Raw genomic sequence first — 17,895 nt, forward strand, 5'->3', positions numbered from 1 at the left:
GTAATATTTTCTAACTATCTTTAGGTATCTGTTATTTATTATAAAAGTAATACAGGTATTTTAGATATTTTTTAATACACACTATATAAACCAGCACTGTCCAACAGAACTTTCTGTACTGATGGAAACATTCTATATCTGTGCTGTCCAATTGGGTAGCCACTAGCCACATGGGGCTACTGAACACCTTCAAATGTGGCTAGTGTGACCAAACAACTGAATTTTAAATTTCATTTGATTTTAATTAATTCAAATTTAAATAACCACATGCAGCTAGTGGCCACCATATCAAATGCATATATATGAGGTTCCTCATCCTTTTTCTGGCTGTACAGTAATCATCTGCATAAATTCCAATTTATATAACTAGTCCTCTATTGGTTCCAATCTTTTGCTTTTACAAATCATGATTAATGAATAACCTTGTACATAATAATTTCATACACGTAAAGATATCACTGCAGAATACATCCAGCAGCGGGAGTACTAGGTCACAGGGTAAGTGGATTAGGAATTTTGTTAAGATTGCCAAGTTGCTCTGCATAGCTCAGCCTCTCCAGCAATTTATGAGAGTGCCTGCTTTCACAGAGCCTGATCAATGAATGGCTCCTGATGCTTTTGGATTTCTAATGGTCTAATAGGTGAAAGGATGTACTATAATTTATTTATAAATCTTTTAATGGTGGAATTGTGTTTCCAATTTTTCTCTATGGTACTACTTTGATGAACATCCTCATATATAAATCCTTGACCAAGTTTCTGATTATTACCCTAGGATACACTCCTTTAAAGAGGAATTACTAGGTCAAGAGGAATATATATTTAAAAAATGACTTTTATTAATAAAACTTTCAAATATACACTTAAGAGTATATTTTTCCTCATTAGAAAAGACTGATATGTTGGACCCTCATGTACTTGTGAGAACTCCAGAATTTACAGCACATCACAACCCCATCCAAACCTCTGCCCTGAGAGAGAACCAAACTCTAGCAAGGCTTCTGGCAGCATAAGGCCATGTATGGCTTTAGGATAACCCCAGCCTCCCAATAAAATGCCTGCCCGAGAAAGCTCAAGGCTGTTTCTTCTAGCCAGTACCTAAGGTAAGCCCCTGACCTACTCATTTAGTAAGAAGGTCTTATAATTATGAATCTTTCCCCCATCCCTCTGCGATGGATAAGTATCTCCTACAACTCAGGAGTGTCTTTCTTAAGGACCTGAAAGCCATTCCTTTGATAGATAATCATCAGGAAGGACAGGGCCTCAGTCCTCTAGTCTCTGCGGGAGGACACAATCCTAACTTGATGGTGGCCAGCAAGCACACACAGCTGGCCCAGGGGCATTCATACTGATCAATCTTTAGTAAGTTTTCAGTTGAGCCCCTGCTGGTCCTCCTTCCCTCCTCCCTCACTGCCCTTTAAAACACCAGTCACCTCAGCACAATTCATAATGGAGCTCAGCTTTTATTCCTGCTGACCATAGCTACTGAATAAAATGTTTTTACCACTTTAAATAATGTCTGGCTTTGTTTATCTTTGATACTTATTACCGAACTTTAATAATTACCAATATTTTGCCTATTTTATTTCATCTATTCTCCACCCCTCTTGCCCTACCCGGAAACACACTGGGGCAAATCCTTATCTGAAATAATTATGTATTTCTAACAAATAAGACTTCTAAAAATATATACTCTCAATGGTCTATCTTCGCATTTACCTGATTGTCTTAAAATATGAATCAGAATTCAAACTCCCACACACTGTATTTCATTCAGATGTCTTTTATGTCTCTAACCTTACAAAATGCTCCCTCACTCTTCATTAATGACATTTATTTGTTGAAATTAAATTGGGTCATTTGCCCTATAGTATTTCCTACATTCTGGAATTTGGCTAATGCCTTCCTTGTGGTGTTGTCATTTAACTCACTCCTTTTCATTCCTGGCAAATCAGTAGTCAGTTCTAGAAGCTGGATTTGATTCAGGTTCAGTTTTGGTAGGGAGGATAACCTGTGGGTGGTGCTATGAATTTCCTATTACATCACATAAGGAGACAATGTCTGATCACTTTTAGAGATGCTTAGATTTATAAGTGGGTTTGGGTGTTTCCATCCATTTTAAAGTTCTTTGCGAATTTTTTACTTTACAGTTTTGGCACTCACTCATGACCATTGTCTAGGCCAGTGCTACTCAAGGTGTGGTGATGCCAGTTTCCAGTGGTTTGTTACCAATTCATGATTAAGTACAACAATTGAAAGTGCAAAAGTTTAGAAACTTTTACAGCAATTTAACATTGCTACAACATTTTATTGCATTGTACAAGAGTATCACTCCTTAATAAATTGGAAGTTTAAAACAAAACACCTGTTCTGACCACAGTTCACTTGTGAGCACTGGCCTAAGGCCACTGTTTCCTAGGGGAAGAGTCGGGGGAGGATAGTTGTAAAAATAACAGTCCTCTAATTCTATATTCCTACTGCATTTTCTGGCTGAGTTCTTTTACAAAGAAATTTTCCTCATCAACTTGGGTTATTCTGAAACACAGTTAGGATAAGCAAAGGCAGAAGAGATTCCTTCTCTTTAATTACTAGTATTCAGAATGATGAGTTGTATCCTAGCAATTACCGAACTGACAGATTTTAAAAGTTTTATTATGAACTCATGGATTTTTATACATTTAAATGATTGAATCAATCACAGTGATTATTCCTTTTGATGTTCAAATTGTGCCATGTTTGGCCAGTGGGAACTACATCAAGTTTGCTCCTATACCTAACACTATTGATAGTTTTTGACAGCTCTTTTGCTTTCTTGAAGTTACAAGATGTCCCAGGTCTGGAATCAGCCTCTTTTCTAAGGGACTGTGGTTCCATTTAGTGAGAAATGACATTTAACAATTACAATCATGGTGCTAGGAGGTACACACATTTTATTCAATACAGACTGCCAAACTGCTTTCCAAAAAGGCTGGACCAGTTTACACTCTCAGTATGAATGCTGATCTACTTGAATATTATTTAAAAATTTTTCATCAATTGAATAGATGAAAAATGTTACCTGTTAATTTGCATTTCTCTAAATAAGGAGTTTGAACATAATTTCATGGTTTTTTTTGCCCTTTCATTAACTGTATATTCATATGCTTTGCCCATTTTCCTTCTGGGGACTTGTTCATCCATTCATTTGTTCGTTCATTCATTCTTCCATCAAAGATTTCTTGAATGCTTGCTATGTACTAGGTACTATGGAAACAATGAAGAGAGCTCCGTGATCTCAAGGAGCTTACATTCTTGGCAGAGAATTAAATGCTTATAATAAAGTATAAATAATGTTATGAATAATGCTATGATACATAATGTTATGGAGAGGCATTTAATTATTATTTTTCTGTTTTTTAGAGTTCTAATTTTATAATTAATTTTTCTATGGTTTGGGAGTCCAGTTTCATCCAGAATTTATTTTCATGTACCATGAAGATCTAACTTCAATTTTCCAAATGATATTCCATTGTTCCAGTCTTTTACTAAATACTGTAATGAGTTCTTCTTTCATCTTCTGATTTTTGACTTACTAACTTAATCATCTCAAGTTTTTACAAACACATAAAAATGTTCTCTTATTTTCTAGACTTATTCTGTCTCTTGATTGAACTGTTAATTCTTATACCAACACAAGATTGTTTTCTAGAGGTTGACAGAACATTTTGATATTTCTCAAGGCAAGTTCTTCCTCACTATTTTTCCTTTTAAACATGTTCTAGGTGTTTTCTGATTAAATTTATAATAGTTTGCCAAGTTAAAAAAAATCCAAGTGCCTGGATTCATATGAAATTAAATTAAGAGTATAATTTGAGAAGAATTTGTATTTTTACAATATGCAGTTTTCCAATCCAGGAACACAGTAAATTTATCCACTCATTAAAATCTTTAGTTTTAACATTCTTCATGTATTTTACTTTTTGATATTGTGAATGGAGACTTTATTTCATATTTTCTAATAGTATAGAGTTAAATATTTTTATTTTATGTGATTATGTCACTAAACCTTTTTAGCTTAATAACTTTACACTTGAATTTTAGATTTTCTAGGAAGATAAGTTTATCTACAAATAATTTTACTTTGTATATTTCCTTTTATATTTTATTGTACTGGCTAGAGTTTGCAGAAAAATACTGAATGACAATTACGATAGCAAGCATTCCTGTAAATCTTTATTTAAAGGAAATGCCTCTAAGTTCCATCAGTATATAGAAGGCGGATATTGGTTTAAGAAACATATTCTCTACCACATTAAAAAAAGAATTCGATTTCTAATGGTTCATATTGACTTAAAAATTTTTTTTTAATTTTTGAGGGGGAGAGGTAATTAGGTTTATTTATTTGTTTTAATGCAGGTACTGGGGATTGAACCCAAGACCTCGTGTATGCTAAGCACGTGCTCTATCACTGAGCTATACCTCCCCACCGTATTGATTTTTTAAAGTCTTTTGATATCTGTTAAGATAAGCCTTTTTTCCTATGGTTTAGTCCTGTAAAATAATGTATTTCCTAAAACTAAATCATTCTTGCTTGACTAGTATAATTTTTACTTGGTCATCTCATTCTTTTAATATTTCTCTGGATCAGAATTGCTAAAATTTTATTTAGAATCTCTATATCCATAAGAGCAATATTTAAACTTTTTAGGGCCATAAATCTCTTGACAATCTGATGAAAGCTATCAACGCTCTCTAGAAATACAATTAATATAAAATTTTGCATACTATTCAGGGCCTCCATAGCCCCTAGTTTAAGGATTCATCTTTATTATAATTAACTCTATATTTAGATGGTTTCCATGCTACTTCTTAACTACTATGTCTTATACATTCTGACTCCTCTTTTGATCAGCAAGAAGATTTTTGAGAAAGTTTCCCAGAAAGTTATGTAGACATACTCTTTTTAGATTTTGCTGAGGTAAAATGTGGTGCTAGCCTGATTTTTGTTGTTTGGTGGCTTTTTTGTTTGTTTCGGGACTTACAAGATATTTATACCTTATGATTGATAATAAAACTTTTAAAAAATCCGTATTTATCTACCAGTAATTTTTATTACTGTGGTACTTTTAAAACCTTTTGCCTCCAGACTTGATGTTTTCTTATACTCAGAAATTATCTTTTTGATTACTGTATCTGCTTAGTTTATTCTAGCTTCCAGTATTTTTGTTCATTTGTTTTAGTTCAGAACAAAATATGGCAGACGTTTCCACAAACAATGCTTTCGTAGGGCAAGTTTACATTATTTTTTAATATACTGAAAATGCCTACATTTCACATTTATTTAGGTATGAAAATTTTTAATGGAAACTATATGTATTTTCATTTCCTAGCTGCTGAAACAACTCTAAATAGTAGTTTAGCCATTGTGATTTCTTGCACTGGAGCTGTAAGCACAGCACATTGGCCCTAAATCTATTACCTTAGCTTGAAATTCTTAGCATTTCCTAAAGAACATAACATATGGATGATTCTGAAATTATTTCTGTAGTATCCACTAAAATTCTTGTTTTTCTTTTAATAGCATCTTTTATAAGAACATTATTCACCGTTTTCTTTTTCTTATCTGCTTGCCCTTTTCTTCTGCATTTTGGGTAATCTTATAGACCCCAGATTATACTTTTAATCTCCTTATAGGTGACTTTCACAATGAATAATTTCTTAAAAGAAAGGCTGGGATAAAACTGATCACTGCGTTACTATATATAATAGGAAATATTTGAAACAATCTAATTATCCATCCTTAAAGGAATGGATAAATTAATGTACTATTTTCACGTTATGGAAATCCAAACAAGAGGTAAAGGGAATGAAATAGATCTATACACAGCAAACAACATGATTAGATCTCAAAACTAATGCTGAGTAAAACAAGAGGGCGTATGTGTGAATATTTATGTAAAATTTTAAAACTACAAGTAATACTACTGTATATTATTTATGGCTATCTAAATATTTTTAAAAGAACTAGAAAAATAACAGAGGATACCCAGGCAAATAGGGGAAAAGAACTTGTCATGGTGAGAAGTTAGGTACGGCTCAAAGAAACTACAGTGTTTTGTTTTCTTTTTAAAGAAGAGACTGGAAGTAAATACAATGAAATGCTAATAGCTGTTAATTCTGAATGGTGTGAGTATGGGTTTTGGCTATATTCCTTTATATATTTTCAATCTTTAACATTTCTTGAAAAGACAGTAAAAAATACTGGATGAGAATGTAGCTAAAAGATCCATGCAAATCCATCACTACCCATGGACTATAATGCAATGGCACCTAATGCACTAAAAATGAGGGGGAAAAATAGAAAAAAAATGAGGTAAGGTTACGTTTTGCCTTAAACAATTTTAACGTATTTTAGCTTTTTTGAATAATGTTGGGGGTATATTCCATAGTAAGAAATATATTCTATAATGCACCTTTTGTTTTACTCTTCCACTTAACTTTCATCTTCTTTAGCCTAGTCCATGTTAGTAGTTGTTTTTATTTTTTAATTAATTAGTCAATTATTTAATTAAGGTATCCAATATTTCCTTGTTTTTTAAAGCCCATGCCTGGAACTTCTTTTTCCTTATTATTCAATGCCAGGTTCCTTTCTACCATTTTTTTCTTATAAAGCATCATAGTATATTCTGAACAATAAGCACTTCTATTTATTTATCCACCTGAGATATATATCCTTTTCTTTGGTTTCATTCAGTGTTGACTGTAATAAATTCTTTTAGGCTCTTACAGCTTTGTTCTTTGTTTTGATATAAGCTTATATACCTACATTGTTGTATAACCAGGAAACTGAATGTTTCATTTCCCTTTTCAATTTGCCTTAACCAAATAAATTATATTCCAAACTGGTTTCTGTGGCATCCTTTTCTTCAGATGTCATCTGACTTCCCCTATTTCAACTATGATCTTTCTTTGTTCCTGCTTTGCTATTTTTGGGGAAGGGGAATATGAAATACTAGTTTGAGGACTCCAAAGGTTCTTTTCTGAATATGGAGGGGCTAACTCAGAGTATATGTGAGAGAGAAATCTGAATCTGGGCTATCTTTAAATAATTTTCTTAAATAATAACTAATAATTGTACAGTAGTTTCCAGTTTACAATGTACTTTTACATAATCTCCTCATGTAACAGTAAGTACAGCTCCAAGTTAGTCATTACTGGAAAAACATACAATTAGAACTACTTAGAACTAAAATGTAATAGAAACATGTTGGTAAAATCTGTCAGTTTGGAATTTAGGATTTCAAGAAAGTTAGCTAACCCAGCTTAAAAGTACCCTTCTGGTGAATAATTTAATAAAAATTAAGAGGTGTAAGGCTCAAGTTACTAGGCAATTAAAAAAGGAGGAAAAAAATCTTTTAATATTTATAAAGAAGAGTTAGAAAAGAAGCAGGAAAACTTGGAAATGAAACACTGATATGAACCTAAGAAACATTTCTTTTCTTATCTGTGCTTCACTTCATAAAACAAATGAAAGAAAGCCAACTTACTACAAGTCTCAGGAGTTAAGTGACCTAATTTCAATCCCATTTTGTAGGGAGGCAGATCAACTTTCTTTTATATATGAAGATACGTTACTGGAAAAAACAAAAACAAAAATATAGAAAACCAATCCTATGCACAGTCCTGCAGACCTAGTTACTGACCCTCTATAAAAATGCCAGAGGTAATCAAAGGACAAGTAGGTAAGTAGGTATACCTATGTCATAGCTCACTTATATGGACTGGAAACTCAATTCAAGTCAAGAATAAGATACATAAAGCCGGTTTCCCACCAGACGTTAAGAGTTCCCATTTGATTTTGTCATTGGAAAATTGTATGACCTTGAGTGATTCAGCTAGGGTTGAGAACCCATGACTTAAGTTATTCACCATGCAGTTTGCTTATGTGACTACCGGCCTGCTAGGGGTTTGACTACTGAAAGCAAAATAAGTAATAAGCACATGATCTGCAGAGGAAATACAAAAGGAATTATTTAAATATAAACAACTTTGTCTTTTCCATCTGTAAGTATTGCCCTCTAGCTGGAAAGACAAGACAAAAATGAAAAGAAGTCATGAAAGCCTGTGACAGTTAAAAAGGGGTCCTAGAACACGAGTTCTTTAAACATACTAAAATTCTAGGCCCAAACAAATTAAATCCCAAAGTCTTCAAAAAACTTCAATTATGAATAAAAAATGGGGAAATGCCACTCTGATCTTTTAAAAAAGGAAACATTCCAGAAAGTACAGAATGGTTAGCTTAATATTATTCTCTAAGTAATTTCTGGAAGAGAGAATCTAACATGATATTTGAATACTTAGAATCTGAAAAGCCAACATGGACTATGTGAAAAAAGTACAAATTAACCCAATTTTCTTTTTTGATAAGGTTAATGATAAGGTTTGATAAAGTTTGGTAATGATTTAGAATGCTAAAGAAGTGAATCTTGATTTCTCAAGACAGCTCTGTAAGTAAGATACAGAAATGGAGGTGGGACAATGGTAGAAGTAAGTAAATTTACAGTTGGTTGAACAGTTTTTTCTGACGAGTAATGAAAAGGTGTCTAGTAGTGAAGCCAGCCAGGTTTTGCCTCTGGTCCTGTCCTATCCAATACTATCTTCAATGACCATAACAAAGACTAGAAAGCTTATTTAATATATCTGTACAAGATGAAAATCCACAAAGAAAGTATAACAGATAAGAGATTCAAAATTCAAAAGGATTCTGATAAGCTAGGATAATTAACCTAAAACCAAAAAGGGGCAATTGATAAGAAAAAACTACCCGCTGCATTTAGGTTTAAAATACAATTATCTATAAATATAAGATGGGGGACAGTTTGTTTAGGGGTAGTTTATAAGAAAAAGTCATATTTTCGTGACTTGGGGTAAACGAATTTGTTTTTAAAAGGTAATAAAATTTTATTTATGCTATATATTTAAAAGTCAGAATGTCTAGAAAAAAATTTTGTTTTGTGAGCTACTGAAATGGCCAGTAAAGGAGTTTTAAAAGTATGAACTTAGCTTTTTCTAAGATCATTTTTAAAAAAGTTTTATGACTCTTTTAGATTCAAACTGTAATGGTACCTATAATATTTATAAATGCAAATCATATGTAATAAACATCAAAGAGGAAAAAAAAGAATTCTACACTGACAATTTTTTTGGTCAAGTTAATATGTAGCTGAAAAAACTAATTAAGGCAATAAACTTAAGAAGTTTCTTTTTAAGAACTTTCTAAAGACATTTTTTTGTTCTTCAAAATTCTGTTCCCTGCCCTAGCACACAACACTTTTAGAAACTTTCCTTTAACTAAGAACTTGAAAGTATTAGTACAGGCATTACCTACTGAAAATAAAGCCTAAGTGTCAGAGTGTCAGATTTCTTCTTACACAATTCTATTTTATGCTAAGGAAACTTTACTGGAATTAGTGTTAAATGAGAAAGAAAAGATCAGAAAAATTCAGCCAATTTTCATAAACTTCTCAATACTAATTTAGAGCTGTTATGCTTTTTAAAAACTGAACTGATATTGAAGGAAATACTTTTGACCCTTTTCAATACTCCTCTTCAAAAGAAATAGTCCAGGAAAAATATTTTCCTAGTTAAAAAAAACCCAGTAAACTTTGTGTATATTAATAATATATACAAAGACATCCGAAGCTAAATTTTATTAAAAGACTTGACTACCTAGGGATAGTAACAAATAAGTAGCCTATATAGGGAGTCATGAACCTACATAAAATACACAACTTTTAAAATTTGTGATGGGAAAAAGTCCTTTTTTTAATAGATTCTATCTATTCTTATGTTGAATGATTAGCAATAGTAAATCCCTTTCTGGGAGCAAAAGCATTAACAACATAAATAAATTAAACTTATACACATACAGAGAGGTACGGTCTTCTGGAAAGGAGTCTTCATATGACGTAGATGGCAATGACCTTGATTTCTTTTCCTGTGCATTCTCGGCCACAGACGTGTGACCTACATGAAAAATTACAAACATGATAACAAGTGTGCCAAGTTAAAAATCATTCACTCTAGTATCTAAATAATATTTATTAACTAGAGATACATGGGGCCCTTAACTCTGCAAACATATTAAGATTTCAAGGTTGAGCCAAAAAATTAGGTGTCGACATTTTCAAAAACATTAATAAGATAGGATAAAATAAAAGACTTAGGATAGAAGAGACTTCTACTGCAGAAATTCTAGTTTGGCCTGAGCTTTACCTGAATTTTAATCAGCCTTTAAGGTGAACATCAAGAATCTCTATTTCTGCTTCCATTTTACAGAAAAATAACATAGCTCTTTAAGCCTCTATAAAAGGTCGCGAAACGAAAACTTTATGTGTCTTTTGTTTCCTCATTATTCTGCTATCTGTTTTTTTTGGGGGGGGGGAGGGAGGTATTTGGGTACCTCTTTTTGTCTTACCATTTCTATCTTCATTTCTCTTACTTTCTCCTATATCTTTCTACACTTAATTTCATCTCATTTCTTGTCTTTTCCAATTTCATCTATTCTTACTCTCTAACATGACTCCAATATAGAAATAAGCTGTATATATAATGAAAAAAGTTACAGATTTCCTGCTATTATTTTGAAAAAAATGGATATGTGGAATATTCTATGTTTGGTTTAAAATTTTTTTTAATTGTGCCTTTTTCCTATGCAGTGATGGACCTTAAGAAAATAAGTAATTCTAATCCCACTTTAGATTATTAACTTGCATTGGTTCTTTAGTGCAGACTAGTTTTAGTAAAAAGGAGAAAAAAGTTTAAGCAAATAGAAGAGTAGTTTAAATTATAATCCAAGGTCATCCTTGGCTAATTGGAAAGCAAATATCCCTCACAGTTCTCTAGGTAAAGAAAGAAGATTTAAATTCTGAGAGTTAAAGAGAGCTGTAACTGATTAAAAAACAAATAAGTTTTACAAATTAAAAATTTCTTATTTTTTCCCAGCTAATTTCTTTGAATGAGACATATAAATTCATACTAACAAATATGAATAAAACATGTTTATAAGCATGGTTAGAAATAAGATTTACTAAAAAAAACAATTGAGATTTTAAATTAACCATTAGATAAGGAAAGAAAGGGGAAATAATAGTTTCAAGAAAATAGTATCCAATTCTCTGTATGGGGATAAAGGAAATATTTACAGAATTATACACAAGCAAAGAAAAATAAAAGTAATTAGTGGTTTGGGGAATTCAGGCTGGATCTGGGATGGCTTGTTTTGACATCAACACCAAGTCCTTTTGTTTCTCCCAGTCTCAATATTCCTTTTAAAATAAATATTAACATGAATCTTTATTACTAGAAAGTGTCTAATCCCTGCATTATTCAGTGGCAATGTCAATTACATAACTCCCCAATTACTTTAAAAACATTGTCTACCACTAGCAAACATATACTTTTATTTTGATGAATTCATTACGCTTCAGATGAACTACATAGAAATATGAAACTGTAATATTCAGCACTTCTATTGATGAATTCATTACTTTAAAAGAACCAAACAAAAACTGAACTTTCTTTTGGTGGGAAAGATTGTTTCAGAAAGAAAAAAAGAAATGTTGTTTAGAATTAGTTCCTCTTACTACCTCCTGCATTTAAAGCTTGTCTTTAGCAAAACTAATGTAATCCCCTAAAGGTATGTTGATTCCAAGTGCTACTGAAGGCTACTGGGAGAAAGATTGTTTTAAAAAAAAAAACCTACCCTTCTAAAACTATACATTAGCTTCTGAAATTAAGAATATTTTTGAATAACAAAAGCTTTCTTTAAAATAAACTGATGATGTTAAGCCATATTTTGAGATTTAAAACCTGAAGACTTCAAAGTATGACAGTTAAAATAATCACAATGTGTTGAGATTTATAGGATAGTGATCTTGATAAAATAACTTTTCAATTTTTCTTTTTCTAATCCTGGTACATTATCTTTCTTCAATTTCTTCTAAAATGAATTTGTTTAGAGTTTAGAAGACTGATGGTATAATAATCATCTAGAAACAAAAATATTTTCCATCAGTTAATCTATACCAGAGTAACTCTTTCTAGTATTGTTTCTTACAAAGCAGGTTTATAGTGGTTTGGAGTCTTGGAACTCTATTTGCCATTCTTAGAGAAGCTTTTTGAAGAAGAGTTACATTTGTTCATTCTTTCCCTTGGAGGTTTAGTAGGGTATGCATTTCCCATCTCTGGATAGGTAGTACTTTTTATCTAATAAGGGAACTGATTTACGTATTTTACCTAAATGGATTTTAAAGTTTTATTTTAAATTATCTTTAGAACTTGACATTATCAGGCTGGCTTGCTTCAAGTCAAGAAAATAGCAGAGAATATTCTAGTTTGGGATTAGAAACATACATACCCTTTATCAATGTTGAATTGTTATTTATAGTTGCTTCATTCACTAGAACCATTGCTTGGATGTATTCTGTTAAAGAAAGGAAAAAAGAATGAAAATAATCAGCAGCAGCATCTTTACTCAAGGTGCCAGCTACCATGCTAAGCAATTTACAAACTTTATCTCATTCAATCTTCACAACTCCTCTGAGAGGTTCTCATGATTATTTGCATTAGAGATAAAAAAAATTGAGGCTTAGAGGGTAAGCCACGTATTCCAGGTGAATCAGCTAGGAAGTGGCAGAACTGGATTCCAACCTACATATATCTGATTCATGAAGGAAAGAGAAGGGATCTTATAATAAAAGACAGTATTAATTTGTGGACACACACATAATAGATAAATGTCATAAATGTCATAAGAACATTCAGAAAGTATTAAGAATACTCTGAGGGAAAATAAAGAATAGTTCTGGGGGAAAATCTGTTTGAAAATCATATGTTCTGATGGAATGAAGGAAGTTTCCACATAAAAATCTCTGTTCTACAAACTTGGGTTGAAGGCAAAAAAATAGAAAAAAGTAAAAACTTGAATGACCAAACTGATTGCCTATGTAGGATGCAAGTTTTGCTTTCAAAAGACTAGTAGGGCAAGTTCTGTTTAAAGAAGGCAAAATAGGGGGAGGGTACAGCTCAAGTGTTAGAGAGCATGCTTAGCATGCACAAAGTCCTGGGTTCATTTCCCAGTACCTTCTCTAAAAATAAATAAACCTAATTACCTCCTCTCCCTAAAATAAAAAAATTAAAAAATAATAAAGTAGGAAAAATATATTTATATATGTACTTTTATATTTAAAAAACACAAGTTGTCTCTGAATGATGGGGTAATGGATAATTTTTTATATTTTTCCATATGTACCAAATGTTCTACAATGAGCAGATATTACTTTTGCAATACACTCCCCTCTCCACCCTCCAAAAAAAGATAAAATGAGAGAGAAAAAGGTAGCCTGAGATACAAAGAGATAAATTCAGTAGCTATTATTCAAAGTAATCATCTTCATTCATTTTTACAAAATGTCCATGGCATGGTAGAAGCAAGTTTTTATAGAAGCAGAGCATGTATACATACAAAGCAAATAGAACTGATGTTTGGTTCTTAGAAAACAAATTATTTGACTTTTAAAATGAACAGCTATACTGGAAATACAATTATACTGTATTGCCAGTGGGTAATATTTAGCATCAAATGTATTAAAACTGTTTTTTTTTTCGCTTCATACCTTTATTTGTGGCAGACCCATCTTTGATCTTTCGTTTCAGTGACTGCAGTACATTTTGCACTTGTTCAAATATGAAATCCACTTTTCCATCATCTTCCAGCCCCATCCAGAAAGTTTTTGCATCACCTAAAATAAGTGAATGGCTTAAGAGCTGAACAGAAACAGACTGTAATTTCCCTAAGCCACCAGTTATGAAAAATCCACTTGGTTTCTAATTATTAAAATCAAGATTTAATTGGTTTCTTAATTTCCTCAAGGAAAAAAGATTTTGGTCACTATTTCTTTCCAAAGAACTAGACACAAAGACTGTGATCTAGGTATCTCACTTATTTCTGCTAATTAAAAAAAAAAAAAAAACTTGAAAACTTTAGTGACACTATTTCTTAACTGGAAAAAGAAGGAATGACTTCATTCCAGGGTGGGAAGGGCATATTTATAACACGTATGCAGTTTAAGTTTCAGAGACATAATCTCTACTGAGTGTGGAAATGGATGGTTTCAGAATGAAACATCTCAACAATTGTTGAAATAACTAAATGTCTAACAATAATGCTTTAAAAATGTCTTTGATATTAATTTTTTAATAATTATGTTGGCTGAAGAAAAACATACAACCTAAAAATTTCTAATTATGTTTTATTCAGGTATCTTACTGAGGACTACAGCCTGGGAGATAGCCTCTCAGACAGCTCCAAGGAACTGCTCCAAAGAGGTAAAAGAGGAGCCAGGATACATAGGAGTTTTTTTGCTGGGGGGAGAAAACAAACAAATACATAGTCTAACATCAAAAGATTACTGCTAATCACAAAAAAAACAGACACCTCAGGTTAATGATTTTAGTGCTTTTCTAGTATGCGAAGATGCTGGGCTCATTGAAATTACTCATTAGATACGCATCTTAACTATCTGGGGGCAGTATCCTGTTTTTCTCCATTCTGAATTCCCCTCAGAGTGTGCTGTTGGGGGTGGATGCAGTGGCTGATGGCTGGATGGCAGGCAACATTCACTGTTTATTGAAACAGCAGGCAACGTTTTTTGTCCATGATTACATGAGGCAAAATAATGTTTCAAGTTTTTATAGATAAAGTTACGTAGATAAGCCAAGATTTCTGACGCCCAGCAAGCTAACACCTTAATCAAAAATTTCCTAGAGAAATAATCTTTTCAAAGCTGAAAACTGAAATATGAGAAAGGCAATTAAAATAAATTGGCAAAAGCCAAATCTTACACTGTTTAAAAGTAATGAAAATACCTAAAATGTTAAATATAAATTTATAAAACATACAAAATTAATGTTTAAAATTAATAGGGCCTTAAGTAAAAAGAGGAACATAGTACTTTAGAAAGGTCACTTGAGGAGCCACTGGGAGGATTAATGAGCAGATAGTATGGAAAGTTTACAAAAAAAATACATTTTCCTTAATAAAAATTAAACATAGATCCTCCAAATTGGTAACGGACTAAGATGCTTTAAAAAAAAATAGCTTAGGCCTCAGAGTCCCAACTCTCTCTGGCAGTCACTTTACCCAAAGGGGACCTCTGGCTAATTAGGGCTGCTGCCACCAGAGCAGCCTCAGGAGGGGTGCTGTTACCAGGTTTACTCTCTGGCCTGTTGTGTACTACCCAAGACTAGCCTGCTTTTGATTCTCCACAGCACAGATCAGACAAAGGTTTCAACATCTGAAACAAATGCAATGGGAACGGACAAAAGGGATGAGGAATGATGATATAGAGACAGACAAGGGATGTCTTGTGTGCCATGCTGAGCAACTTTATTTTTATGTGGAAGGCTTTGGGGAAGTCTCTCAAGAGGTTTAAGCATCCGATTATGTAATTAGATTTGTTTCTTAAAAATATGAGTCAGTGGCAGTGGGAAAAGGGAGGAGTCAAGAATGATTTCTAAGTTTCTGACACAGGCAACCATATATATATTGTAACAGTATTCATTATGATAGGAAATAAAGGTAGAGAGAAAAGTGAGAATTTCAAGTAGGGTGAGTAAACTGGATACACAGGCTTCAGTAAGATCTAGTCCAGATGTACAAATTTTGGAGTCAACAGTACACAAATTCTTGCTGAAGCCACAGAGTAGATATCATTACAGAGAATGTGTAGAATGAGAAGAGGGTCTTCTTTAGAACATCAGTATGTAAGTGAGGAGTACAAGGAAAAGGAACCATAGACTGAGAAGGAATATAGGTAGGAGCAGGTACTTGGATGGAAAATCAAATCAGTATACTAATCTTGCCACTACTTGCTTCCAGAAATGAAGAATACTATATGATTACTCTACTGTTTGTCCAAACATGCTCTATTACTTAGCTAGATAAGAGTATTTATTGCAAGAACATAATTATGAAGCAAAAGGTATGGCAGCTTTGTAAAGAAGGGAGATAAGTAAATTACAGTTATACTACATCTCTTCCCATCTCACTCAAGATAGAAAATCTTTGTAAATAGGCAATGCTCATGAATCACACTGATCTGAGTACATTTACTAGATGAGTATTTATGGAGTGCTTACTAAATACATTGACAATGACCTAGGAATTTGTATGTGTATTTCTCCATCCATCCCTTGATGAGATTCAGGGCATTGGTCTAGAGAATCTCTAAGACATCATTAAGCTTGTGATCAGCAAAGTGTAGTCTACAAACCACTGGGAGTCCCCAGATTCTTTCAGAGATTATGCTAGGTCAAACTATTTTAATAGTAATACTAAGACACTATTTGCCTTTTTTTTCCTTCCTATGTTGACATTAGCTTATGGTTCAAAAGCATTGGTGAATAAAAGTGTTGGTGCCTTAGCATGAATCGAGGCAGTAGCACCAGAATACCAGTAAGTCATTTTATTATTTACCACCAATTTCACTTAAGAAGATCCTTGATAAAGCAACATAAATGATTACCACAGTACAACAGCTGTCTCAAGGAAAGTACTAGTGAGACTGAGTTTTAAGCTCAACTAGCTGCTTTTCTTTTTCATGGAAAATCATTTTTACTTAAAAGAACCACTAAAAAGTAATTATGGTTTTCAGACTGGTACACAGTCTGAAACATATTGGTACACATTTTCTCAAACATGAACAAAGTGACCCTGTCACTTGAAGGACAAAATTGACAGCATTTGTTACTAATGATAAAATTCAGGTTAACAAGTTAAAACTGAAAATTTAGAAAACTTGCATCTGCCATGTAAGCTTGAGAGCGCCTTGATAATTAACCACTTTTTGATGAAACTGGCAACAATATTAGTAAGTGTAATTTTTAATACTGTATGATGAAATGTACCAACCTTTGGAAAATCTGTATAATTCATTGAGCCAATGTTTTCCAAGTGGTCAATGGATGATGTTATAAAATCGCACACGTGTAAATGACCCATTCAAAGTACAAAACAAACCAGTGGATTTTAATGCAACCGAGTATAAAAAAAAAAAAGCTCACTGATATGAATTCAGATTCTACACTATAACTAACCTTGAAGAATTGACTACTTAATTGTAGTTTTGTAGTTGTATCAAAGGAAAATATCCAGTTAACTGAGAAGATAATTAAAACATTCTTCCTTTTTCCAACTTCATTTTCTTTATACGTTTACACTAAAGCAACATATCCCAACAGATTAAATACAGAAGCAGACATGAGTATTTCTCTTCTGTTAAGCCAACTATTAAAGGAATTTGTAAAAATATAAAACAATGATCTTTGTTTAAAAAAATACTTATTTCTCACGAAAATGTAATTTTTAACATGTTGGGTTTACTGTTTTTTAAAAAATGAGCCAATTACCATTTTTTAAGCTTCTCAGTTTCTAATACAGTAAATTTGAACAGATATTATCCTTATAAACAAAAACTATTAGGGGTTTTTAACTACTTTTAAGACTATACAGTGTTCCTGAGACCAAAGGAAAGTTTGAGAACCACTGGCCTATATAACAGTCCAGTGAGATCAGTATTATAGTCTGTATAATGGTGTATATATTACAAGTACAATAAAGGGCAGTGAAACTATTCTGTATGGTACTGCAATGGTGCATACATGACATTATGCATTTGTCAAAACCCGTAGAACTTTAAAGCACAAAGAGTGAAGTTCAATGTATGCAAATTTTAAAATATCATTTAAGAGATAAGGGATCCCAGGAAGGAATGCAGACTATGATAAGAGAATCTAACTGTATTACAAATGTACACACAACCTCATTGAAGAGGTCGGTGGAAAAGGTGCTGACCT

At 32.6% G+C, this 17,895-nt stretch overlaps 1 protein-coding gene across 2 annotated transcripts in view; it reads right to left on the bottom strand.

Moving 5' to 3' along the window:
* Positions 1-17,895, bottom strand: part of SETDB2 (SET domain bifurcated histone lysine methyltransferase 2) — a 74,976-nt gene that overhangs the window by 49,228 nt on the left and 7,853 nt on the right. For both annotated transcript variants that reach the window (XM_045514057.2, XM_010951420.3), the window contains exons 3-5: positions 13,656-13,781; positions 12,398-12,463; positions 9,909-10,005 (exon numbers count right to left, since the gene is read on the bottom strand). In XM_045514057.2, coding sequence (XP_045370013.1) covers positions 9,909-10,005; positions 12,398-12,463; positions 13,656-13,781 — 289 coding nt within the window. The remainder of the gene's footprint in view (positions 1-9,908; positions 10,006-12,397; positions 12,464-13,655; positions 13,782-17,895) is intronic.

This window comes from Camelus bactrianus, chromosome 14 (assembly GCF_048773025.1).
Source record: "Camelus bactrianus isolate YW-2024 breed Bactrian camel chromosome 14, ASM4877302v1, whole genome shotgun sequence".
In the NCBI taxonomy this organism is placed as follows: Eukaryota; Metazoa; Chordata; class Mammalia; order Artiodactyla; family Camelidae; genus Camelus; species Camelus bactrianus.